The sequence below is a fragment of the Lethenteron reissneri genome, chromosome 7, assembly GCF_015708825.2.
Source record: "Lethenteron reissneri isolate LAM-NWPU_2019-01 chromosome 7, ASM1570882v1, whole genome shotgun sequence".
In the NCBI taxonomy this organism is placed as follows: Eukaryota; Metazoa; Chordata; class Hyperoartia; order Petromyzontiformes; family Petromyzontidae; genus Lethenteron; species Lethenteron reissneri.
Window position 1 is genome coordinate 5,631,237 of NC_083785.1, and position 27,246 is coordinate 5,658,482.

The following is a 27,246-nucleotide window of genomic DNA, read 5'->3' on the forward strand; positions in this document are numbered from 1 at the left end:
TGTCGCATTTAGTGAAGGACACATGACAGGTGGTGGTGGCTTGGAGAGGTGTCCATCCTGCAGTGAATTTGACCATGGCCCGTGGTCATAATGAACTCTTAAAAATAACAAATATTGCATTGAGAGTGACACACTCGTGCTTCAGACAATGTGCGGCAATACGCATGTGGCGGATATACCCAATGGCATTGTCGCATTTAGTGAAGGAATTTTAAACTTCTTAACATGAAAATATCACCATCAACAATGAAAAAACAATGGAAGACATTAATGATGAAAACCGGGCCTGGTGGCTCAACAGTAGAGTAAGCTGCTCCCAATCAGAAAAAGTGCAAGTTCATTACTGATTGGGGATTGACTCAGCTCATCATCCCTCCAGCGTCACTAAAATTAGTACCACTTTGTGGGAAAGTCAACAGTGGTTGTCCTCTGTAAATTCGGCCCTGCCATAGGAATGAGGAATTTCCAATTCTGGCTTGGAGCTCTAAACAGGAGATGAGCACTGCCTCTGCTTATTTGAGCAATAAATCACTGAGTAATGGAACAAATTGGTTCATATGCATGTGCTAGATGTATTAATATATTTAAGGCACATGAGAGGTGTCCATCCTGCAGTGAATTTGACCATGGCCCGTGGTCATAATGAACTCTTAAAAATAACAAATATTGCATTGAGAGTGACACACTCGCGCTTCAATGTGAGCCAGTCGGCGAAGATCTGCATCCCCCGTTACAGGTCTTCGAATGCGCGGATTAATTTTGTGCCCCGTCCTCCATCTTCCACACGCACTGAACCAGCACCTTCGCAAAGTTGCTCACGTCCTGCTCCGGAATGCAGGTTGTTCTGCACGCCTGCTCCATCACCTGTTGTGTGCGGAAAAACATTATGAACATGTCTGGCGCTTTCTCCGTTCTGTATCACAACCACGGCATGTTTTTGAGTGGGTTTAACACCTTCTGGCAGATCGGGTAGCAGCAAAAGTATGCAGCAGCCGAGATCACGGAGACCGCCAGCAGCATGAAGTCTCCTTCCACTCTCCAGAAGTTTTCTCTGAATGGAAATGCCAGTTTAGTCTCATTAGGGGTGCCAGCAATGGTTGGCAGTTGTATAGAATAAATATTCGGCATATGGATTGCTTCTTGCACTTAATATTACCACTAATGTTGATCTTTATTATATTACTATTAATACAATTAATACTGGTAGGAACCTCCTGGTTACACCAGCCCACGGGATTATTTTGTCCGTCGTGCAGGGAGGGGCAGGGTGGGGGATGGGAGGGGTGGGGCTGGGTGGGGAGGGGCTGGTCACCCCGTGGTGCCCTTATAAAACTCAACGTTTAACCTACTCACGCCGGCTTGTTCCCACCCTCAGTCGGGCATATTTGCGGAATACACCACGCCGCCGTTGACCCTGGCCATTGACCAATCAACCCAACGTTCCTACCAGCTCCCTCCGCAGGAATGTGTTTACAGCTGGGTTGGTGACCTGAATTTTTTTTCAGCAATGGGCACACCATTGGCCGTAGTGCAGTACTTAAAAAAACACATCTGGCCCGGCCCTCAGCTCCCTGGGTTGCGCATGGGCAGTTGGGCAAACTACCGTGGAATTAAAAAGGATTGAGACGCACTCATGTAAGAGTTTGGCCTACATGTATTACACAGGAACACGTAGGTTCGTGTGTGTACAAGTTTTAACATGCGTGAAGCGATAGCGAGTTCATGTTGCATATCACCTTGTAAAGAATGTATTCTGTACGCGATGAACTAATTCTGCTCACGAAAACGCAGGTTATCGGTATCCTGCACGCTTACTTTTATCTACATACCCACGTGTGTATCACGGAGATGTGTGTGAATACATTAACATGCCAAATATTCTAAAACAATTACCACTGCTGGTAGTAATTTACAAATTTAGTCGAGAACATGGTTTGAACCGCACATGGTAATTAAACTTTGATTATTCTTTTAACATTTTTCATACCACTTTGCCTGGTCTCATCATACTTGGATGGGTGACCACCATGCACAAGAGGTGTTTGATTACTGTGGAGACTGTATTGTCAGCTGAGGACAGGAGCAAAATGCATTGTATTGCAGTGCTTAAAAGTCTATGCTCCCTGCCTTCAACCAGCACTGACCCCCGCAATCACGCAGTGGAATCACAAGAGCTGTACATGTACAACTATTTGGTGTTTTTCTTATGTAGTCTTTTTAAACCAAGCTCTGGAAATACATTGTAAAAATATCATTAATCTGCTAATGGGGAAAGCCACAATGTGTACAAGACGAGTACAAACAAGACCTGTATGTCACATCACTTGGGTCCAACATATCCCCGGTAGAAGTGGCTCGGAGCAGGTAGTCGTACACGGCGGTTCGTATGAGGTAAACCATATCCAGCACCTTCAGGCTGATGCTGTGCAGAGTCTTCACAGGCAAGGTGGGGTCGTTGTGCCCTGCCAATGGCATCACTCAATGAGCTGTGATCTGGGCGATGTTTACATTAAATCATGCTAAACCCGAGGCTTAGGTCCTCGGTTCGCTGACATCCTGAAACCCAACGCCTCCACTCTTCACGATCCTGTGCCATCAGCAGGAGCCCTTCCCAAATAACCCCAACATGCTATGCCCCTTTGTATGTCCCCAGTCTCGATCAAGTTCATTGGTCGGTTTCCCTTCCATCTCCCAATTTCTGATGTCCAATAGAAGGCTCGTTTCAATATTCTTTGCGGTGGCATGAGGCAAATGTGTCCCAGCCATATTATATCGCGGTGTTTTCTGATGATGGATATTAACGATTGGTTTGTTGATGGAATACTTTAATATCAAGCAATTTTATGAAATGTGTAGGATGTCTCGGGCATGTGATGAGCTGCTTCTAACTTTGCATTATTCGCTGTTATTGGCCAAGCCACACTGGTGTTTTTATCAGAGGGCTATTATTACTTGCGATATATTTTGACAGGTGCTCGCAGTTGGCATGCAAACGTGACTGATCCTACATTCTTACAGCAGGTATGCAAGTACAGTACAGTTGTGTACCTGCGTTGTAGTGTAAAAAGCACATTTTCCCTTTTGCCAGTGGCCTCAAAATGCTTCACTCTTGTTTTAGTTAATTACACGACTGCCCCACAACACCAGTTCAATGTAAGCAAATCACAGGGTCACACCAATATATCATACATATGTACATGAACTTCATAACCAGGTAAAAGGCGATATACTAAAGTGTATTATGTAAGGCACGCCTTGGGTGTAATTCAAGCATATATAGTACTGTACAAACATTTCAGTGCACAAATATTGTATGTAAAAACGTAACTTCGAAAGGTTACTCAGGAAAATATGAATAAAATGTAAGAATTTCAATCACGTTAAGCTATGCATCATCGTCCACTTCTGAATGAAGGCCTCTCCAAGCTGTTACAATCTCTCTTTGTCCTGCAGTGTAACAATACATCTATATCCTGCACATGGTCTGGTTTCATCTCACCACAGTGGATGCCCTCTCAGGCATGTTCTCTTCATTGGCTGCTGCTGGTTTATGAATGAGTCTCAATCACTGGCCATCATCCTTTTTTGTGACAGCTCCTGTCTTAGCCGACTTATTTTTCTAAGCAATGTCATTAATTTGAGTGTGTTCTCTAATCTATGTGTTTCTCTTTGAAATCTTCAGATTTACATTTTTTACGTCAAAAATATCTACGTTTCTGCTCCATGTCATAGCAGATAATGCTTACCTGTCTATCTAAAACTGGCCAGTGGCTCAGCGATAAAATCATGGTTTGGGGTTTATTCAGCCCATTAAGCCTCCTGGGTGGATAACATTTCTACCACTGTGTGAGCAAGTCAACAATGATTGTCCTGTATAAGAGACTGGCTCCTGCCATAAGAACAAGGAAGCTCCACCAATGACGCGCTTGTAATCAGAATATGATCACTGCCTCACTGCTCATTTGGGTGGAAATCACTTAAAATGTATTAATGCATATAATTTACATTGCAAATGTTAAGTATACAGAGCTGCTCATACACATGCTTACCCAGGACCGCGATGATCATGTCCACGTGTGTAAGTGGCGAGGCAGGGTTGATGTAATAATTGAGCGTTTTCAACACGAACATCTCAGAGGAAAGGATTTTATCCAAGTCAATGATGGACCCAGACATCGCCTGGATCAGCATTTGGGCAGACTTTAGCGTCACCATCTACACAAACACCCACACGAAACTTGTTACAATTTTCCCAGTTTTATCCCAGTTGTGCAATCAAAATGGTAAAATAACACAGCGTCTACCGACAGGGAACGCACACTGATGCCTATCTGAATGCAGATTCGCATCATCACCCAGCACAGAAATTCTCTCTAATCAAGACGCTCATACATCGGGCAAAAACAGTCAGATGGTGAAAGTCTAAGGAAAGAGATTAAACATGCCAAAGAAGCACTACGACTGAATGGCTACAATAATGCTCCAATTAACAGAGCATTGAATGCCAAACCAAGCCCGAACCACAATACTGCTGAAATTGATCAGACTATCAAAACAATTAAAATACCATATATCTCGGCAGTTACTGATAAATTAGCCAGTGTTTTGCAAAAGCTAAACAATAAAGTGAGATTTGGTACGGTACATACAATTCAAAAACTAGTGTCCTGTACTAAAGATGAATTACCGAAGTGATCAACAGAAGGTGTATATCGGATCAATTGCTTATGCGGTAAATTCTATATTGGACAGACGGGACGTAACATTAGCGTAAGACTAAAAGAACACCAAAGGAACATTAAATTATCTCAAACACAGCTGTCAATAGTGGCAGAGCATGCTTGCCAACAAGGATATTCAATTGAATTTGATAACGTTGAAAAACGAATTATTACTGGTCAAGACTAATTAGAGAATCAATAGAAATTGAGAATACAAATAATTTCAACCGCTGTGATAGCTACAGACTCAGCGCAGCCTGGAAGCGTATTATTAAGTAATACACAATACATATTGCAATTCACATTTTTTTGGTTCCTTCAGTAAAATCACGTAGATATAAATAATAATCACGACGTTTTGATCGCAACACAAGTGGGCCTCATCTGGAAAAGGGGACTGCTTGTGTTGCGATCAAAACGTGGTTTTTAGTTTTATTATTTTTCTACGTGACTTTTTCAAAAGAACCAAATAATATGAATTCCTGCAGTCACGAACGTTTTAAGTCAATATATTGCAATTACTTATAGAGGAGACACATGCTAAGTGGCTGATTACTGATCTATTACATAATTGCAATACCGCCCCCACCTCCGCCTCTGATATCGAAACCTGATGGGGTTCAACAATGATGACGTCATCCTGCACTTTTTAAGACCGGAAGCAGGTGGATGGCCTCACTATTCTGACAAATCGCCCGAAGATACTGGATGTAATTACCAGTGAAACGTCGTACTCAAATTCTAAATGTTGTGGATTCACTCTTAAAACACACCGGTGGGCTGAAAAACTACTTGGCGTTTTGTTAACGTGACACAATTTTTACTGATTGGCCGTGTCGTGTGGTGGAGGGTTGCGACACAAAATAACGCAATCTAACCCAAAAACCTGTATTATGAATAGGTTGAAGCCACCAAAGGCACATCCGATTAGCACAGTTCAACATACATATGGATGACCGGTCACATCTCAAAAGCTAAGTAGGCTAAGCTTGTACAATATTTGGATGTGAGAGAAGCATGCATCACAGGTGTTATAGGCTGCTGGAAAACGTGGCCAGCAGAGGTAATTGCAACAATAATTGTACTCCAATTATATGCTCCACATCTGTATGTTTAACTTATTTCGTATAGTACGTCGCCAACCGTGCTAATCGGAGATGCGGTGAGATCTATGCTTCACACATTCACCAATCTATACCGACTAACATGGCATGAAGTATGATCAAATAAACCCCATGATCAGCACGGTATGGGAATGCCCTCATCCAGCAATAGATTACCAAGGGCTGCACTAGTACACATAGCCATTGGAGGGCTCGGGGTCACTCTTGCACCTTGTAGTGAGCCATCTGCTTGCTGGCAATCTGCACACATGACACCATCCGCAGCAGCAGCAGCGACTCGCTCTTCAGGTCTGGAAGCCGAGCCTCCCAGTTAATTTCGTCAGAACTTCCCGCCGCTTTCTCCTTCAGCCACTCGTCGCACTGTACCTTGGTCTGCTGTAGTATGTACCTGTAAAGTCAAGGTTTATTTAACCAAGTGAGAACTCAAGATACCAAGATAGTCTCATTTACAAGTGAACTTGGCCACCTAAAGAAACAAAACAAATGTATAGCAATGAAGCAAACAAATTAGGGCAAAAACTGTCACGATACATGGACATATTTGGAAGACAAATCAATATTAAATGATATGGTACTTTCCAAGTAGCATAATCAAGTTCCAAAAACAAGCAGATATAGGGTGGCAGTTGTGCTAATATGTAAACAGACAAGCACTGGCATGGGGGCGGAGAGGGGGCACAATTGAATACTGTCTAGATAATGCTATATTCAATTTACCACTTTTTTGGGAAGTCATTTACAGCCCCGTCAATCCACTGCTCAATGAAGGTATCCAGGCCCTCAGTTGTGGGGATTGTTTGAACCATATTTCATCACGCTGGTCAATGCGAGTTGGTAAAGGTATAGGGGGCAGAACTGGTTCACATATCACCACTAATCTTAACCATGGTCAGCAACCAAACTCATGTCGTCAGGTTCATAGTGCAGTGCGCTAACCAGTGCCACACCGCTCCACCCCAGGAAATCATCCGTCGTTGTCAAATGGAGACACTTCCTCCCCCCCGCGTTAGGAATCGGGAATTTCCACGACCTCGGTGTAAATAGAGATTAACACCACGCTATGCTTGTTTGAGCGGGAAGAAACTAACAGGATGTAAGCACAACTGCTTATTCTTTGGTTCTTTTGGTAAAGTCACGTATAAAGAAAAAATATTATTTAATTTATTATTTTTTCTATAATTCCTGCAGTCACGAAAGCTCCAAAGTTAAGACACAACTGCTTAGTTTTTGCAGTGTAGTTCTGTTGTTCTTTCGTGTTGTGCTGTATGGTGTGACGTCTGATGTTTCGCATCACTTGCTTGGAGATTTTTCAGGAAATTGAGCCGCTGTCTGCCTCGACTATGAACATCGGCCGTAGTACCGAACACACGGTACGACCCGAAAACGCATCGGAGAGATGTAAACGCACCCACGTCTTTTGACATGTGGGACTTCCTCCTGCTGAGGAAGTGATGCTGGTATCTTTAGTGGTAGGACTACTATACCTGTCAAACAGCTCCACTGCCAGGTACTTGATGGAGATGTGCAGCTGCAACTTCTCACAGATGAGAAAGATGGTCTCTGCAGTCAAAAACAAGATGCGCAGTGTGAGTCGTTTTTAGTTTGCTTGCTGATGTTATTGCTTCTATTGTTGCCAACCTAAATGGAATGAGCTATTTCAGTGAATGGCTATTTACTCCCTCTATGCGTCTGATGTCCAAGAACACACAGGTACATCCCGTGGTTTGATGGAGTAGAGTAAACATGGTGGGACACATCAAGATCATCATCATCATCGGCCATGATCTATCCACTGCAGATTGAAGACCTCCATAAGCCATCAGCTGTTGGGTTGGACTTAATCCAGCGGTGGATTGATCATGGCTGATGACGGACAAGGATATGTCTGTGAATATTTTCTCGAACTAAAAATTTTAATCTAAATTGAGCACCAAAAAATGCATGTGAAGTCCGATTTCAACACGAACATTTTCTTTTTGAGAGTGACATACACTACTGCAGTGTTAATGATGGGGTGTTTGGCTACTTTGTTAGAGTTCAAGATGTCATGGCCAAAAGCCCTTTGATTTGTAATCCTGTATACGATGGGGGAACTCTTTAGTGTCTTGGGTAATGGGCTAACGCAGCCCACGAGGCTTTAATCTTCGTCAAACTTCACTCCCAAGTTTGGTAGTCAAACCCAGCATTCACCGAAACAATAGTTAGCGACGTTGATACGAGCAAAACAAGTCAACAAGCTGACATATCACCTTCATAGATCTCGCCCTCGATATATAAAGTATATTTGTTTACAATTCCTCTCACAAAGCCTTTCTGGAAGTGCACAATTTTAGCAGGATTGGTTCAATACAAGCAAGTCCAGGTCTTATAGTTGGCGGTAAGGGTGAACAACACTTGTTATATCTAGACATGAAGGAGATACATAATATGCTTGTTTATTCCATCGTCATAACGCAGTGCTTTAACCACCAACGTGGAGGCATCAGTAATGACGGCCCCTGTCAATCTACTGCCGGATTGTCTCAAGGCACACGGGGATTTAGACGAAACCAGGTGCACAGAACGTGTGAAGTTTAACAGGAGTCTTTGTACCTCATGAATCCCAAGTAAGGTTGGGTCCCTCCGTGGAATTCACGGTAAATCACGACCACCGTGCTCATGTTAATGGCCCAAATCATCACGGGAAAGACAGAATGGCGGCTGTACATGCACACACAACCACGTGAGGTATTGGTGGCAGCAATTAGGAGTAAAAGACCGAACCGACAAGTATTCGCAATATAAAATGCACGTTGATGTATGTTGTTAGTGGCGGTGTGGCCGAAAATTATGAAAATGTGGCTGACCGGCCACTGTTTCCCGCCCGAAGGCCCCTTCACACGGTTCCCGCGGCCGGCTGGGTTGCCACGTCTCAATGGCCAGGGAGTTGAGCATCTCCTCCAGCATTGCCGGGGTCACACCGCCAAACACCGTCTCGCCCGGCAGCGTCTGTGCGTGCGCCATGGCCCGTAGCTCGCGGCGTTGCACTCGAAGCCGACGGCGTCTCCAGAGTTCGTGATCGCCTCAGCGGCGCGCGCCCTCACAACGTCACTCGGTGGAGTTTTCCCGCCAAATCGGTGGCGGTTGGCGGGGGCGCGCGCTCATTGGTTCCACGCGTTCCCGCCGCTTTAACGACGGCGGCGGGAACGCGCGCGAGCTCTGATTGGCCGAGCCGCACGTGCGCGCGCGGGGGCGGGCGCCGCTTGACGCCCTCGCCTGACCCTCAACGCCTTCGTCAATATTCATATTCTTAGGTTTTTTCGCTAAAAAAACCCTACCGAAAAAACCTAAATATGAATCCTTGCAGTCACGAAAGCTTCAAATCTAGCCTTCGTCAATTTCACCGTTGAGCCCCCTTGAAAGGAAAGCTAAATTTAATATTTGGAGTTAACACGTAGGCTTTCATAATATAGGTTATTTATAAATGTGTCGTAACCCTCCACCACCCGACACGGCCAAACAGTAAAAAATGTGTCACGTTTTTCAAAGGATAAAATAATTCACTTCTGATTGTTTGGCCGTGTCGGGTGTTGGAGGGTTACGACACATTTATAAACAACGCGATCTGACCCAAAAACCTATATTATGAATAATATTGGTCGCGAAAGCCTACGTGTTACGTATTTTTCTTATTATTTCCCTTCTAAATGACATTACCGAAAGAACCAAGAATATGAATCTCTGCAGTCACGAAAGCTTTAAATCAAAATTTAAGACAATACTTGTTTGTGAAGAGGTGAAGGTTTATTGTGAACGGCTGAAATATGCCTTTGGGGCCGTCCATAAATGACGTCACGCGATTTTGGACGATTTTTGACCCCCCGCCCCCTAGCCACACGGCGTCACAAAAAGTCAGACCCCCCCCCCCTCAAATATGACGTCACAAAGCTCTGCCCCCCCCCCCTCAAATACCATATTTCCATTTTGAAAATGAAACATGCTTCAAATCGCTTTAAACTATTGTCATTGTAGTGCGTATTTAATGTGGCGCTGCACTCTGATGTTGTAGGAGAAAACATTCATTAAAAAGTCTATTTAATCAAGTAGAACGTGTTGTCTTTATTTATTTAAAGTTGCGCATTTTGATGTGACGTCACATTTCACACCCCCCCCCCTCGTCACACATCGTCACAAATGTCTGACCCCCCCCCCCCCCCAGGTGCGTGACGTCATTTATGGACGGCCCCAAGGTTCCCCCGTAATTCCCGTACCCACTAACCCCCATCCCCATCCCTATTCAGCGTAAGCTACCCTCGTACCACGCATAACCCTTGTAAAGCACCTTGGATAAAGGCGCTTTATAAATAGAAGATAACAAATAATACATTCAAATCAAGATCGATAACTAATAGACTGACGAGTGGAATCTATTTGATCGATTCAGCTGCTGAGCAAACACTGCGGAATCGACTAGAATCGATTCCACACGAACACCCCCACGCCGCTCGGGCCACGTGACCCGCGTCGCCATGGACACGAGGACGCGGGCAGTCGCCGGTGTCAACACGAGAGACGCCGCGCGGCTTCGCGTCAAATCCATCAACAGCTGCGACCGCTGCGCGTAACAAGGCGAGCCACCGACATTATTCTCATCAGCGCCATAGGCGGCGAGTGCTGATCCTTCTCCGCTGACTGTAGGCGTTAACGCGGACGGGAGCTCACAAACGTGAACGAAACGCGTTCGGGAGAGCGTCCACCGTGGAGGTGACGCTCAGCCGTGGTCAATCCACTGCTGCATGATGGCCTCGCCACGTCGCGCCGGTTGTTGGGGGGTTGTTTGACCCGACTTGACCCTGGCCAGGGCAGGTCGGTGAAGAGGGAGGGGAGTTGTCCTGAACCGGTTCAGATATCACTCAACACTGACGTTAACTGCGGCTAAAAGCGGGTTCGACCTGGTGGATAATGAATATAATTCTGTGCATTAGACTCCCAACGTGGAATGTCAGCTACCTTACAGCTGGACACCGCATCCCACTTGCTGTGCGGATGATGTCTCGCAAGACACGACGGTGATCTCGGTCCGAGTCACAATGCCCACTGGCGCGTCGCTCACTGGGAATGAACCTCGTGTGTGCCGCCATGCCTCACAGCGCACACTCACGTGCCCTCTGTTGTCAGCTGTCATAACAACACGTGCGCCTGTCTGGAATGTGTCCCTCGTGTGGAGGAGTAGGCAAGAGCATGGCTGACGTTGTAGAGGAGCCTGCGAATCCAGCCTCCCTTGAGCCGTCCCTTGCCAAGGCGAAACCCAGTGTCATCTCTAACCAGGTGGGGAAAGGGTTCCCAATCACTCGTCGCTCTTGAGATGCGGTGACATTTAGACACTGTGATTATTCACACATTTTGTATGGTCAAAGTGTATTTCTTGATTATTGTTCTCGCATGAGTCATCCCATCATCACAGTCAATTTGATGCATGTACACACACATTTTTTTCATGATAATGCATTGCAGTGGCACACAAGCCCAAATAGGACCTCAACACATTCATCAACAACGCTGCCCTAAAAACAAGTTTACTGTATATACACAATAGCCATGTTTATACGTATCTAGTTCATAAAGCCTGGCTTCGCCAGCCAAAAGTTTTCAATAAATATAATAATTAACTTCATGTGGTTTTTAACTATTTTTTTTCTACAATCAGACACTCACAACTACTCCAAAAATTTGTATTTTTCCGCAAAAAAGATTGTTGACCACTTGATTCAATTTCTTATGTTTAAAGACGTACCCATCGGAAAATGCTCAATTTAAATATTCCGTTATTTTATTTTTAAAAAGTACAAATTAATTAACTTAATACTCTATGAGTGGAAGCTCTAATCTCATACCATTTTTGAATTATTCAGATTTGAACATCATAAAATCCGTATTTTATCATTCAAAACCATTTGAATCGGAAATATCTCAAAAACAGTAAAAGATATAACAATGGTTTCGCTTTGATTTTATCAAACGAAAAAAAACCGCAATCTAATATTTCGAACGGTTTCTGAACGACACCCACAAACATGTTTATGGGGCACTTAAAATCGGGATTTGGGGGCCTTAAAATTAAAATTCTCAGATTTTCCTGCTGTTTGTGTCCTAAAAGCTAGCTATGTACCAAATTTCAGCTTTCTACCTTGTTGGGAAGTACCATCGAGGTTTTTGAGACATACAGATTAAGCTATTTATTCATATTGATAGGTAACGTTTTGGATACTGGCTCTACTTCTCTCTCAATAGCACTTCTCTCTGCAGAAGAGCTATTTCATAAAATGTCCAAAAATTGCAGCTCTTTGTAAATCCAGTGATGGATAAAGGTTTTCTTGAACTGTGTCCATCATGGAGGTTGTTTGACCATACTTCATCACGTTGGTCAATGCTGGTTAGTGATAGCAGGTCGACGACTTCATAGCACAGTGCGCTAACCACTGCACCACCACTCCCCTACCTTAATTACACAGATTTAAAATGTTAAATCTTTAACAAAGATGCAACCCATAAAAACACACTTCAGTAACTTTTATTTCTTCACTTGTCGACATTTTCCATGCAGTAATATAAGGGAATATGCATTACTGAAACTCCACACTCATATCTAACAGACACACATACGCGAGATGTCCATCTATACATTAAACGCTTGGTGTTGTGTTCTTTCTTTAACCCGTTTCTGCTCATTTCACCATGGGTAAGTTCTCAGATTATCATAACATTGCATTTGGCGGCAGGGTGGCGCAGTGGTAACACTTGTGCCTCACAGAAATACATTCCTGAGTTCAATTCCTGACTTGGGTGTCTTACTGTGGACAGTTGGTGTGTTCTTCCCATATTATGTATGGGTTTCCTCGGGGTCCTCTGGGTTCCTCCCATCGCCAATAAAAGCATACAATGTAACTAGCGTAGGCCCGACATCTTATTGCAGGAGGACTCTCCTAAAATAGTCTTTGGATTCAGTGTGATGGTGAGCCGTTTAGATTTCTGTTTTTGGTAATGATAATGAGCGTCTGTGTCCTTGTTTTCCATGCACAGGACATCTCGCACATCCTGACAGGAATTTTCGGGGGACTCTATTCAGCCGAGGTGATTGGCCGGGACATGGCGGCCAGTCTGGACCGCTCTGCTGGTGGCCCAAAGCCCTATCATCAGCGCTATGTGCAAAAGCTCCGCAAGGTAAGCACGACGGGTGTTTTTTATGTTATATGTGGTAATGTTTATCCAGCAGGACATGGAGACAACAGCAGTAATGTACTTCAACAGTATTTAGTGTTTATTCGTTGGCACTGGTGCACAAGCCAAAATAAAAATAAATTCAACACATTCATCAACAACACTATCTTAAAAATAATGATAATATATAATACGTGACATTTTGGGCAATGGCCTTTCTTCACAGCACATACATTTGTAGAATCAAATTTATGGTCATGTTTTTTTTTTACTGTGCAGTAATTTTTTATCATGCTCAGAACCCGGTTTATTCACAGGCAGCTGCCTAGATTCAAACCCATGATCTCAGCAGCACCAACTCAGCGCTCTACCCTCACAATCACCTGGTGACATCTTTGGTTGTTTTGATCATTGATACTGCTGTAATTTATTTTGTAGATTATCAAAAATATCTTTGGGAATTAATTCTGTGGGCAAAGCTTTCTCAACCATCGGGTTGCATGTACCGCACACTTACTCCGATGTCAGCAGCACTCATCCACTGCAATTAGAGCTGTCCGTCTGTAGCATGATGGTGTGGGTGTGTATGTGTGCGTATGTGTGTGATCTCGGTCATCTCGGTCAGTCGACCCGTGGCACCTGGGTCTGCCCCGTGACCTCCTGCCAGCGGGCGTTCGACACTTCACGTGGCCTCAAGGTGCACATGGCCTGGCACAAGCGTCGTGGTGACGTCACCGCCACTTAGTGGCGAATGGCGGTTGTTGTTGTTGTTGTATGTGTGTGTGTGCGTGCAGTTGCGCGAGCAGTACAAGCAGCGCATGGATGAGGCGGATGTGCTGGAGAGGCATGTGATCGAGGCTAGGGCCCGCGCCGCAGCCGATCAGGAGGTGGCTGAGAGCCACGACAGCACTGGGGGCCTTATTCCTGGTACATGCACGCACAGACCACATACGCACGCAGTGACAACATACACAGATCTTCCTGCAACAGTACAGGCTGCTGGGGCAAGTGCTGTTAGGAGGCATCTATTAAGGCCGGCACAGCACATGAGGAGGCGGTGTAACCAGCACCATGCCTGGCCACATTTGTATCCCCGGTATTGATGTTTACACATCACACTGGGTACTCGTTCAGCTTAGCTTCCGAGATCTGACATGGTCGGGCACTTTCTGGATGATTTGGTTCTAGGCCCTGTGGCAATGATATTACATAACTATCGATTAAACTCAATGAATAGACGTAACATCTTCATGGGACATAAGTTAATTTTGTGGAATTTTTTGTAGTCTTGAATTTGTTCACCTCTGTGCACCACTGTAAGCGAGCACTGGTTCCCATTGTGCCCCCCCCCTCCACGATGTGATGTGTGACAGCGCCAGCTCGCCTCCGCTATTGCGCCGACAGTGATCTGCTGAGAAAGCACAAGCTGATCAGCCCTGCGGACTACCATGTGGAGCCTGCACCACTCACAAGGGCGCCCAGAGGTGAAGGTTCTACTCAGGGCGTTTCGGTGGCTTTGTAACACCTGTTGAAGTTGTGATCTCCCTTCCAGTTACTATCCAGTCTCAAGCCTGCTTAGCTTCCGATATCTGATGGGATCGGGCACAATCTCGGTGACTTCGTCATAGCCTGATCAGCTGTGACAATGATTGATTTCAAGGCCAGACTAAAAATATTTATTTTCTCTTCTGTTTTGATTCACTTCGTTGAATTTTCTCAGAGCCATCCATGCTGAATATGGCGCATTATAAATCTTGGATTGATTGTTTGATAGGCAGCTCGACGTGTATTAAAATTAGTATTTTATAAGTCACAAATATTACACTTAATAGCTATGTACAGGGCTTCATTTCAACTGGTTCTGTTGGGGTAATGACCCAAAGCATGTTTCTGTAACTGGGGCACCACATATACCTCTCACGATTGTTGTGGCTAATATGCCATGTGCCACTTACCGGATCTACAAGTGACCCGGAATGGATTCAGTGAGAACTTAAGCGCTGGCTTTGTAACACAGCTCATGCCACTGACATGTTGCTGCAGCCCGTGCAACACCACACTTCATGGCAGAGACTGTGGCGTTCAGCAAGCGCGTGTCCAACAGCCCCGTGGACGGGGTTTACTCTGAGGACACCACCCCTCGTCAGAAGCCTGCAGCCATCGCCCAGTCTCTATCAGAGCAAAGCCTCACCACGCTGTCGTCTGAGCCCGAAGTGAGGCGCAGGCCACAGAAACCTCGCAGTAAGGTGAAAAAGAACACAACATTTTCTCTACACCTCTATACCGGTTTCATCCTTGTTTGAAATCATCATGGCAGTATGGCCATCATTGCTTCCTGTTGTCTTGTGCTTCAGAGGAATTGACATAGATAAATAAGCCTTTTCTGATCACTGTGGGACAGTTTGGCACTACCTAAAGGCAGAAATTAGTTTTTCGTCATTGAGAGTGATAGAATTTTTTTAAAGTTAATCTATGTTTTAGGTATCTGATTGCTAAATGTTGTTGTGGGAATTGTTTTTCAACTTGCTGGTGAGCTAAAGCAATTATAATTACGGTGTTAAATGCTTATACAGGTAACAATTTCATTTGATAGTCTCTGTCGGGTGGTGAAGAGTCTTGACAAAAATTTGGCCAGATATATATGTAGCCGAACCCAAATATCTATTACGAATCTCTATGTTATTAATTTATGATCTTCCTACCTTCTGCTTTGCCTCCTTGGCATTCTAGAGTCAGTGGCTTGACGAGGTGGGTAAGAGGCAGCAGGGCTCACAGGCTGTGGAGCGGGAGCAGGAGAGACAGAAGCCAGAAGCAGCCGGACGAACGGGGCCACAGAACTTCCTCCTGAACCCACGCCACCTCCCACCCGAGGACTCCCGCTCTGGCCGCTCCCTCATCGCCCAACGCCACCAGAGCAGGTGACGTCAGCCATGGTGCATCTCTAAATGATGGTTACGTTGATTATGCCGATTGGATTGCCTCGCCTCCCTCTGCTCCCTCCACTGGCTTCCCATTGCCAACAGGGTCAACTGCAAGCGCCTCTACACTTTCTTGTTCACCGTATCTTTCTTTGCTCGTGTCATCATGCAGCACAGCTCGTGGTACCCAGTGTGACCCACAACCTCCTTTCTAAACCTTGGTCTGGGACCGTCAATGCTGGGCGATGTTTCTCCGTGGCAGCCCCCTCCCTTTGGAACGCCATCCCTCTGCACACTTGCAAGTCAACCTACACCTCCTTTCAGGAGACACTTAAAGACCCACCTCCCATGGTCTGGCTTTTGATTGACACCGAGCTTGGCTCCAACCTCAGAGTTACAGTCATATACGTCCGTGAAATATTGTGTGCGTTGTACATTTTATTTTTATAATGTGTTCATGCAGATGAGAATGATTACTTTTATAAATACTGTTAAATGTTTTAATGCTATGGTATTCTCAGTTTATCATACGGCCTCCCAGGCCTATCAACTTCTTCATTGGTTAAACACATTTTAATTCATTTTGCACCATTCTATTTTTGCTGCAGTTCTCCAGAGAACTTGGTGCCACTGTTCATTGCCAATCCTCCCGTCGTCCTCTTCACTGACTTTGTTGTTGGGCAGATGTACGAGGTGAGTCCAGTGCAGTCATGCACACAACCTCCCGTGGGAGATGATTGCCAACACGGGCTGAATTCGAAGTTTATGCAAGATGTTTTAGTTTTTTTCTGTAAACGTCGTCTTGTGTTCCAGACTACGGTGGAGTTGCGTAACGTGACATCCGTGAGCCGACACCTACGCGTCTTGCCTCCGTCTACGCCCTATTTCTCCATCGGGCTTGGTGAGCTTCGTGCAAGTGTGGCTGTGGGTGAGCTGGCTGGCTGGTGCAGAGGTCAGAGTCCTGAGGTTGCACAGCTGAAATTTCGGGTTTGAATCCAGGCAGCCACCTGGGATTAAACCGGGTTTTCAGAGTTGATTATTTTCACGAATGACGACACGACAAAAAAAGAACATGAAATTTGTACTCCACTTTGTTTGGCAAAATTTAACCCTAAAAATTACAAATATCCATTTTGCTGTGGTGTGACGAACATTACTCTGCGTGCCAGGGTAGGGGAAAGTACTGTCTCCTACTGTGTGGACCAGAGGTGGAAGGGATCTCAAAAGTAGTTCTGTAATATTCACTTCCGCGAACCGTTCTCTTGTGAACCACAAAGGGCTGCACTGCTCTGTGAGACATGCAAGTCGATATTTTGTCTCTTGACACAACGTCCAAAGCAGAAAAAAGACAAACAATAAAAAGTGTGTATAGGTCAAGAAGGAAAAAACATTAGTGTCAGTCAAATTTATAGTCACCACGCAGAACTGTTGGTGTATATCTACTCCACAGTCGCAGTATTTTGTTGCTTTACATGTGCTGTGCTCTTTACAGGTGTGTGGGTGTACGTATGGGCTTGCGCGTGTGTGCGTGTGGCGTGTGGACAACATAGGGCGGTTCCCAAGTGAGTCTGGCTGCGTGGCCCCGGGCATGAGCTGCAGCTACAGCGTGCGCTTCGCCCCAGACTCGCTCGCCGACGTGGACGACTTTCTGCTGGTGGAAACGCAGGCGGAGCACACGCTGCTCGTGCCCATACAGGCTCGCCGCCCGCCGCCAATACTCACCCGTACGTCGCCAGCGCACGCCCGCAGAGTGCGCCATTGCATACTTGCCAACCCTAGATGTTTTGGGGAAGTCAAGTCAATTTATTTTTGGTTAATACATGGCACCTTTCTGGTACAAATCTGCCACCCAAAGCGCTATTACATCATTCAACAACATAAAAATAAACAATTCTGTACAGAATTCATTGACTGCAATCGGTGGGCGCTGATCGATTTGTATTTATTCAACGGAGGTAGCCGACATTAGTGTGCGATTGCCCTATTCAATTCTGAACATTCCCGCAGTAGTGTGTGGTGAAAAGTTGAGATAAGAAATGCTGAACACCCAGCCAAACCCAGAAAATCACACTCGTGTACCTGTTTTCCACGTCGTAATTGGACTATGCCGTTGCACGTGTTGACTCTCGCTCCGCCCAGTGCCGCCCGTGCTGGACGTGGGGCCGTGTCTGGTGGGGGGAGGCAAGGTCGTTGAGTTCCTGTGCCACAACGCTGGGCCAGGGGGCGGGCGCTTCTGCGTTATGCCGCGCCACCGCTGGCCTGCAACCAACTTCAGGGTGACCTTTGCATAGCAGGCAAACCCGTCGTACATCAACGCCATCCATGCTTGACATACTGTAGGTTTTATTTTAGCACTCCACCTTTATGGCATTTATTTGATACATTCCTTCGTAGGTTCTTTATTACATTTTTTCAGCCCTTCATCAATATAATGCTGCATGAAGGCATCCCTGCTTACCTGGCTATAAATAAATGTCATCTAACTTTGTGTGTGTATGCACATATCCGTATGTCTTCATGAGGTACCTTTTTACATGGGTTTTAACCTATGCTGGTGTTGAATGCAGGAAAATATGATCAGCTCAGACAATGCCGAAACACACATTTATTAGCTTTTTTTAAAGATGATAAGGTTGCATGTGAATTATAGTAAAAAATATATATTTGTGCACCTTGTGAAAAAGTCGAGCAAATACTGGTCTCTCTCACATGTGAAATGTGCATTATCATAATTTATACGTTTTAGCCTTGATGTGCCCATATGCCATCCCGCGCACAAAGGGGCCATCCATAAATGACGTCACGCACCTGGGGGGGGGGACGATGTGTGACGAAGGGGGGGGGGGTGAGAAATGTGACGTCACATCAAAATGCGCAACTTTAAATGAATACAGACAACACGTTCTACTTAATTAAATAGACTTTTTAATAAATGTTTTCTCCTACAACATCAGAGTGCAGCGCCACATTAAATACGCACTACAGTACAATGATAATAGTTAAAGCGATTTGAAGCATGTTTTATTTTTTGGGGGGGAGGGGGGCAGAGCTTTGTGACGTCATATTTGAGGGGGGGGTCTGACTTTTTGTGACGCCGTGTGACTAGGGAGCGGGGTCAATAATCGTCCAAAATCGCGTGACGTCAGTTATGGACGGCCCCAAAGGCATATTTCAGCCGTTCACAATAAACCTTCACCTCTTCACAAACAAGTATTGTCTTCCTTCTTTCCACAAACAAGGCCCCAGTATTAATGTGAATAGGAGAGTATTTCCTGCACTTATTTTGGAACAATATGAAATATATTATTTTTTAGCTCGTGCTTCCAGCATTGTGGGTGCATCAGAGAATGTCATGAGATGGAGAGGAATGCTGCATTGTGTTGCTGTCTCCCAGTCGGTGGTCAGTGTGGGGGCGGTGTCCCTTCCCCCGTTTGAAGTCCAACCCGTCTTCTTTGAGCTACTACCTGGGGAGGCCACCATCCTGGAGGCAAGAACTCACTGCAAACAGCACGTGTACATATATGAAGACTCTGCTTCTCCTTGCTTGTGTTAGTCTCACTCTACGTGGGCTCTGCCTTCTTGCTCCTCTTTTTTCACTCCTTCCTGTCTTGAACCATCGTGTTCATGTCCACTACCCAGGCCTTCACATTCTAGATCACCACTTCTAACCACCTCGTTTTAGGCCTGGCGCTCGGTCTTTGCTCTGATGCTGCCATGTTCATTACCTTTTTAAATCCTTTATATTAAGTTCGCTTGCTTGCGTGCTTGCTTGCTTGCTTACGACCGTGCAAACCTTTCGGTCGTTTTTTAACCCACTTCCCGTGATCCAATCGAGCTGAAATTTTGCACACAGACTCGTTGTGCGAGACAATTAATGTTCGTGAAAATTTTTTTCCAAAATTTTACACTGTTTAGGGAAAACAAATTAAATATTTAATTACCAATTGTTTAATACTGCAGACAATCATCTGACCCATATGTGGCAGCCATCTCAAGCCAGAGTACGAGAGGACTCTAGCCGCCACGCATATAAAGGATTTAGAGTGAGAAACTTTGTTTTTACGGGTTATACTTATCTCGGATGTGGTTATTCTCTTCATGTGACACGTGCCCCTAGCCACCTGAGTGAACTTTCAGCTTGCCTGAGATGGGCAACTCCACTCTTGCCTTCTTCCTCTCTTCAATTCTGAGCCGATCCAATCTGCGATCGCAGGGAACCACCATACCTTCCTAATGTCTGTGTTACACAACATGTGCTCCTCCCTGTTTTGCTTTATCGTCTCACATTTAGACCCGTAAGTCAATACTGGTTACGCTAGAAATAATAAATAATAATAGTTTTATTGTTAAAGCTTGCTGGTGCGTGTGCCGGTGTTGACATTAAACAGTGAGTAGTCATTTTGACTTAAAGCTTTCGTGATTGCAGGAATTCATATTCTTTGGGTCTTTCGGTAAAGTCACGTAGATAGGTTGAAAGAAAATAACAAAAAAATACGACATTCCAATCACAACACCACATCCAAAGAATAAGTGAGTAGTAATGTATGCCAGGGCCTAGTTCTCTGTCCCCTTGTAGAGCGAATGGGTGCTGACTTTCACTCACCTTTTCTTGTTGTTCAGGTCACCTTCAGCCCCACGACCCTGGGCACATTCACGCAGGAATTCACCGTGGTGTGCGACAACTGTCAGGTCAAACACTTCACCATCGCAGGTACCTGCGACAAATACGGCACTAAAACTAGGGCTCAACATCTTTGTTTTTTCTTGTCATCATCACCATTATCAAACCGTGATCTAAAGTTGAAGGTGCAAGAGGAAGGCCTCTCCAAGCTATGACCATCGCTCATGCTCCTGAAATGCAACAATCCATCGAGCTCCTGCACATGATGTGGTTTTATCACTGCAGCTCGACAGGGGCGTCCTCGTGGGCGTGTTCCTCCTTTGTTCACTATCATGAGTCTCAACCACCCGCCATAATAACAATAATAATGCTATTTGTAATGCGTGCAATATTTCACAGACATAAATGACCATAACTCTGAGGCGCGGAGCCAAGCTCACATTTCTCAGCTGTCAATAATATATCTTGCATTTGCGTTCGTTCTTTGGTTCACATGTTTCTCTTTCTGCCCGTTATGCGGTTGTTCACTCCTGCAATCACCTGCCCGTGACTGCCCCTGTGTGTGCAGGCGAGGGCCAGGTGGCTGGGGTTCAGCTGACGTGGGTGGAGGGAGGCGCTGCCGAGCCAGCGCTGGGGGAGCTCACGGACGCGATGGCGCACGTCCTGCTCCGCTTGGGCCCCCTGCACCCGTTCGGCAGCACCAGCAAGCAGATCGTCGTGCAGAGCACTGCGTAAGGGACAGCCACATAGTTAGGCATATGAATAATCGCTCCCCAGTGATTCGATGAATTGTCTCACATTTCCCTGTCTGGATTACCCCGGTTGACCATCTATCCACTTTTGGTTTTTAATATATGTGAAGCATCTTGAGAATCGATAACATTTTTACGTTAAAAAGTGAACATTTTTATTGTCAACATTACAGGTTGTGGTATGATGAATTAATTTGTCTCATTGGCCGTCTCGTTTGTTTTTATTATTTGTTCTGCTCCTTTGCTCGGATTGCTTTCTCCATTGGCATAAATGCAATGCTATCATATAATTTTCATACACTTTTTTAGAATTATTTCTCACACATCAGATTCAATACATGTACCATAAATGTCCTAATCATCCATGAATAAACCATTTTCATTAGTTGTTCATCAAGCATCATGACTGAAGAAGGGCCCTTGCTCAAAACGAGATCCTATCATAGTACCGAATATGTGCTTGTGCAAAGCAACCACTGCATTCCCTTAAAATAATTTGTTAAATTCAGCTTGTTTCGTAACTGGTTGGGTCTTGCCGGTCAATGTAAACACATTTCTATAGCTTTAAACCGCGTTCGTTTTGTTTTTCATGTCGGCACGCTCCTTCCACGCCCGGCGTGTTGGCGCAGTGACGTGGGCCTGCCCTTCTCGTGGCGGGTGGTGAAGCCGAACCTGCGAGCGCCGGCGAGCCCCGACGATGCGGTTGGCGCGGTTGAGCCGGCCGAGCTGGAGTACCACCTGCACGCCCACTCGGGCTTCTCCGTCAGCCCCGAGCACGGGACACTGGAGCCGCACGGGCAGCACACTTTCACCATCTCCTTTGGCCCCACTAAGGTGCCGAGTTCAGATCGTGGCAATGTTCTGCTCGTGCGATAGGTCAGCTTGTAATATGTGTTTAATTGCTCGTCATCGCGCGCCTAACGTCTGAACATTCATGCGAACGCATGTTTGGCTCTCTTCTTCTTATTTTTTTTGTTCAAAGTATATGTCATAAACGGGTATTTTTTTGGTCAGTCGTGGTTTTAGCAGCCTCAGTTCTGAATGTTACATGGCAAGCCTTGACATGTCTAGACCCATTCTTAAAAAGGTAGTATTAGCTCTTACTTGGGAATGAAATAATGTTGTTTGTGTGCACTCTGTCCACAGGATGACACAGTGGTAAGAACCCGGTTTGAGTCTCGACTTGGGCACCTGTCTGTATGAAGTTTGAATGTTCTCCTCCTGTTCTGCATGGGTTTTCTCTGAGTTCTCCGGTTTCATTGCAAAGCCACAAAAACACACACTATCAATGGTGTTGGACAAACATCCCAATGCTGAAAAGTGACCTGCAAATTTTTCTCCATACGGCAACATTGTCCCCTTACTGCAACAACTTGGTAGGACTATCTCTTCATGGGCAAGGAAGTGTGATAATACGTGCTCTGGGTGGTGTGCACGCATGTGTATGTGTGCACTGGGTGTGTTTACTGGGTGCGTGTGAATACTCAGCGTGTGTACACTGGGTGTGTGTGTGTGTGCAAACAGCCCAAGCGATATCACAGCGTTCTGCACCTGGTGCTGAGTGACGTGCCCGAGATACCCGCTACACAACAACCGTGAGCGGACGTGGTTCATGTGCACGAGCAGCTCACAAACAAGCAATTTCCATCATACGCATTGTGACTGTGACCTATTCCATCTGAACTTAATGTATACTTAATAACTAATATACCACATTGCTTACAATACGTTGTTTTATTTTCATATGGTGAAACGAGCTCCCTTCATTTATGAATTGTGTTATTTTTACGGGAAATTCCATCAACAACTAGCATACCTTATAAGAGCTGGCAATATGAGCCATGTTGCTTTGAAGCATGTACAACACACACTGTATGTATGTATGTTGAACTTCTTTTGCACCGTACGTAGCCAACAAAATCTGTGTTTAAAATAAAACAATAAATATATTACATTAAAGATGATCGTGGTGATCCAAGCAAGCTCTATCCAAACAAGACCCGGCTTAGCGTCCGAGTTTTGTTGATATCGGTGCTCTGCATATGATTTGGTGCGGGGCGATGTGGCGAACAGCAGAAGACTGTGCAGACAAATCCATTGTTGTACCGTACTCTTACGCTACCATGTCTGATCTGCCTGCCTTTACCAATCCCCATTGACCAGCGTGGCGAAGTATGGTCAAATAACCCACACGAGCCACACAGCTCAGGGAAGCCCTCATCCAGCAGTGGATTGAAACAAGGGCTATGCCCGCATATGTCCAAAGATAATAGTGACATACAGTAATTAGAATTGTGATATACTGTACACTACTGTATATTAATGGCTCCACATCCACTGAGGTGCAGTCTGCTAAGAATAGAAAATGTGTTGCTTTATGATGAGATACATGCCCAGGGCTTAAATTCTGACTTAATATTTTCGCGGGTCGCTGACAGACACGAGTATTTGGCACCTGACTAGAAGCCACAGCCAAAGTGAGACAAATAATGGATGTTGTGTGCCGAGTTGATAAATACTTTCCAGATCACCCACCGCGGACAGAGCCGGCTGAAAGGAAGCCCTGTTGGTGTCGTTTCTCAAACTGCAGGTCGACAGTCCATGCTGCCCAGGGTCAGGGTGTCACTGATGTCATCGTTCTGGAGGTGGAGGTCAAAGGTGAATCGGAGCCCTTCCGAGTGCTGCTCGAGCCCCCTGCAGTCTGCCTGCCTGGGGACGTGTACGTGGGCCACCCCACTTACCGCCCATTCCAGGTGCCAATGACAGTCACAGAATCTCAACATACTCGGCCCCCGGAATGAAAAAATACACGTCTTTTGCAATGTTTTGACAGAGAGATACTGATTTATGGCAGTGTGATTGATGAATGTGTTGCATTTTTGTTGTTTGTGCTTGGGCAACATTTCCAACACGGTATCACAAATTATTATAGTTTGTTATTCAGAATAACGGCGTTTGGCTCGAGTGCACTTGAGTAGTGGCCACAAGGAAGGTCGCTTATGTGAAGTGGGAAATGTAGTGTTTTGATTCAGCAGCTGCTAATATGAAGTGGGAAGTGTAAGTGGTTGATGTAATGCACAAGTGGTGTTAGTCTGTTATCAGTGAGGATGTGGTGCATGGTGAGGAGAGGGTAATTGTCAGTGCTAGGTGAGTGGTGAGTATGTATGTTAGACTTCTTTCGCACCATACATAGCCAACTGTGCTAATCGGAGGTGCGTAGTGTCTGGTGATTGGTGAGCGAGTGAGTGATAGGTATCAAGTGAGTGGTGAGGGATGTGTGCTGTGTGGTGGGTGTCTGCTCAGAGTGTCTGGTGAGTATAAGTCTGAGGCACAAAGCGTTGCCAGCAACGCTAGCACGTGACAATGTTTAACGGCACTCATCGATCGCGTTCGTGTGGGTGTTCTTGCGCAGCTTAGGAACGTGAGCGCAGCGACCATGAGGTTCCACTGGGACCAGATGATGGAACCGCACCAGGTGGAGGTGAAGCCCTCAGAGGGAGAAGTTGGTGAGACTTTGGAACGTGACTTTGTGAACTCTGTACCCCCAGCCATCCGTACTTTTGACTCCCTGTCCCTCGTTTTAGTTCACGCTCGAGACCTACCTTCATTTCCTCTGCCTATGGCTGACTGCCTCTATAAAAACAACGATGCCCACTGCTTCTGCTCACAAACTTGCCTACAGTGTTTTGAGACACGCTTGCATTTAGATGCTTTGTAAATACAAATTGTGTAGTCGTAGTAGTGGTAGTGCGCTAGCTGGAGTCTTATTCTTTGGTTCTTTCGGTAAAGTCACGTAGATAGAAAAATAATTATAAAATTAAAGTGAATAAAAAACACACTCATGTAGACTTGTAGCCTGGTTCTAAATCGGAGTGAGTGTACTGGCAGTCTATATTGTAGACTGTTGCCTGATTCTTAACCTCGGTGAGCATACTGGCAGTCGATTACGCAGACTGTAGCCTGGTTCTTAACCTCGATGAGTGTACTGGCAGTCTATAATGGAGACTGTAGCCTGGTTTTAACCTGAATAAAATAAAATACAAAATCTAATAAAAATAAAAACCCACGACGTTTCGATCACAACACAAGCGGTCGTCATCAGGAAAAAGGGGGGTTAGCTTCTCAAGGCAAACTGTTTATAAAGGTTTAGAGATGGGCGTAGCCCAAGTGTGTCAGCAGAATGGGAAGGGCAGCTACCGGTAATGTAGGAAACAACTCGGCAGTTAGTGGGTCTCCACCAAAAGGGCCTCCAGGAAATCATTGCACCTTGCTCCACACACACACTGCTGACGGTGGAGGTTGACAAGAAAACACAAATCAAGTCATGACCCAAAGTGGTTGATGACATCTTTCCAATGATGGCTGAGTTTATAATCATCATCTCGGTTGAAATTGTGTCTGTGTCTGTATATATGGATGGCTTCATGAACGAATCGTCTTAGAGAAATCAATTTCGCGTGAGCCAGCCGCATTAAAATAATGATTGGCCACGGGAGAAGTATTGGTCTTACCGTGTTTCAAATCTGCCTTATGCTCACGAACACGGTCCAAGCTGGAGTCTTGTATCGGCTGGCATGCGGTATTGTTGTTTTGTCACGCATGCGCGGTTTTGTGCCGTGTGACCGACAGAGGCGGGAGGCAGCGTGTGCTGTGAGGTGTGCGTGGTGGGCAAAGCCCCCGGGCGGCTGGCACATGCCCTCATCTGCCACATTAAGCACCAGCAGGAGCCAATTGCCCTTCACATACAGGCCACGTTCAAGGTATGTTTGCTGCCATCCACGCTGACTTGTTTCCAATTTATTTTTTATTTAATATTCAAATCCGGTGACCTAAGGTCTACGCAGGGCTATATCTAACATCAGTGGTGAGTGAAAGCTGAACACAGTCCTGGGCCAGCCTTCTCAATTCACCAGCCCACACTGAGCAACCAGCATGGTGTACTTACGGTCAAACAACCCCCATGACCAACATGGTTTGGGGAGGCTTTCATCCAGCAATGGATTTACAAAAGGCTGTAAATTTTTTATCATTGTTATTATTTTTACAACTGATGAATTCTATAATATGTTTTTCGTTGTTTACTATTCGCTCTCGCAAAGTAGTCGCGGGTCATTAGTTTTGTAGTACGATTGAAGTGCAATGTCTGCGATTGTTTGTTTTTACAACCGATTCCAACCACGCGTCCTAATCATCACTGCTTCAACCGCCGCTCTGGCCCAGGGCCCCGAGCTGCTGGTGGAGACACCCACACTGGACCTCGGCTTGGTGCGCCTCGGAGACAGCGCGGAGGCCAGGTTGCGCTTGCGCAACCCAGGCCAGGTGCCCGTGCGCTGGCGACTGGCGGCGGCGCCCGCGGGGCTGGTGGCAGCGCCCGGCTGCGGAGAACTGGCGCCGCGTGCCCGCAGCGAGGCTGTCCTGACGTTCCGGCCGGAGCGCTGCCTCACGCTGCAGGCGCACATGGAGCTGCAGGTGGAAGGAGGGGAGAGCAGGTGGGTGGGTGAATGTGCGGAGCTGGGATGAGTGGCATGCATAACTGCTGTGTTTCATTCACAATTTTGTTTACCTTTTTTTGACATACACGCTGCCAATAGGCAACTTCTTGAGAAAATGTCTTCTGCTTAACGTCTGTGAATGTGAGGCCTATATAATAAAATCACCCTGAATGTGCCCAATTTTTTTTTCCAAATCTCGTACGCTAAGCAAGGTTAATAAAAATATACTTTAATTTTATATAGCGTCGTTCATGCCAATAGCATCCCACAACGCTGGATGTGCTTGAGTTGGTGACCACGATGCACACACAGGTTTCCTTCCATAGGGCTGCACAGCTATGTGATGAGTAGCAGAGAGCAGTGCAGAACAATCCATTGTACTGTACCATGTTCCCATGTCTATGCTACTCACCCTCTCCAA

At 45.6% G+C, this 27,246-nt stretch overlaps 2 protein-coding genes across 4 annotated transcripts in view; one reads left to right on the plus strand and one right to left on the minus strand.

The window, feature by feature from the left end:
* Window positions 1-714: 714 nt before the first annotated feature.
* On the minus strand, window positions 715-8,955 carry LOC133357057 (cyclin N-terminal domain-containing protein 1-like). 2 transcript variants are annotated; one of them, XM_061574807.1, is made up of 7 exons: window positions 8,692-8,955; window positions 7,330-7,405; window positions 6,056-6,233; window positions 4,050-4,215; window positions 2,309-2,462; window positions 955-1,051; window positions 715-864 (listed from the first exon to the last, which is right to left on the minus strand). In XM_061574807.1, the coding sequence occupies exons 1-7, from the start codon at window positions 8,846-8,848 to the stop codon at window positions 754-756; spliced, it is 939 nt and encodes a 312-aa protein (XP_061430791.1). In that variant the 5' UTR covers window positions 8,849-8,955; the 3' UTR covers window positions 715-753. The 2 variants fall into 2 exon arrangements, with proteins under 2 accessions (XP_061430791.1, XP_061430800.1); XM_061574816.1 differs by lacking the exon at window positions 955-1,051 and having other exon boundaries at window positions 732-864; window positions 8,692-8,953.
* A 1,403-nt stretch (window positions 8,956-10,358) lies between these two features.
* DLEC1 (DLEC1 cilia and flagella associated protein) overlaps window positions 10,359-27,246 on the plus strand; it is a 30,762-nt gene continuing 13,874 nt past the window's right edge. Inside the window, exons 1-20 of one of the 2 annotated variants that reach the window (XM_061574186.1) lie at window positions 10,359-10,453; window positions 11,058-11,152; window positions 12,905-13,045; window positions 13,837-13,969; window positions 14,416-14,526; window positions 15,086-15,288; window positions 15,773-15,960; window positions 16,569-16,653; window positions 16,774-16,861; window positions 17,511-17,684; window positions 18,100-18,236; window positions 19,355-19,447; window positions 20,581-20,671; window positions 21,150-21,312; window positions 21,963-22,167; window positions 22,858-22,928; window positions 23,924-24,086; window positions 24,746-24,839; window positions 25,963-26,093; window positions 26,554-26,822. In XM_061574186.1, the coding sequence (XP_061430170.1) occupies window positions 11,066-11,152; window positions 12,905-13,045; window positions 13,837-13,969; window positions 14,416-14,526; window positions 15,086-15,288; window positions 15,773-15,960; window positions 16,569-16,653; window positions 16,774-16,861; window positions 17,511-17,684; window positions 18,100-18,236; window positions 19,355-19,447; window positions 20,581-20,671; window positions 21,150-21,312; window positions 21,963-22,167; window positions 22,858-22,928; window positions 23,924-24,086; window positions 24,746-24,839; window positions 25,963-26,093; window positions 26,554-26,822 (2,627 nt within the window). In that variant the 5' untranslated portion in view covers window positions 10,359-10,453; window positions 11,058-11,065. Of the gene's footprint in view, window positions 10,454-10,569; window positions 10,589-11,057; window positions 11,153-12,904; window positions 13,046-13,836; window positions 13,970-14,415; window positions 14,527-15,085; window positions 15,289-15,772; window positions 15,961-16,568; window positions 16,654-16,773; window positions 16,862-17,510; window positions 17,685-18,099; window positions 18,237-19,354; window positions 19,448-20,580; window positions 20,672-21,149; window positions 21,313-21,962; window positions 22,168-22,857; window positions 22,929-23,923; window positions 24,087-24,745; window positions 24,840-25,962; window positions 26,094-26,553; window positions 26,823-27,246 lie in introns of those variants that run through there. The other variant, XM_061574196.1, reaches the window with a different exon arrangement.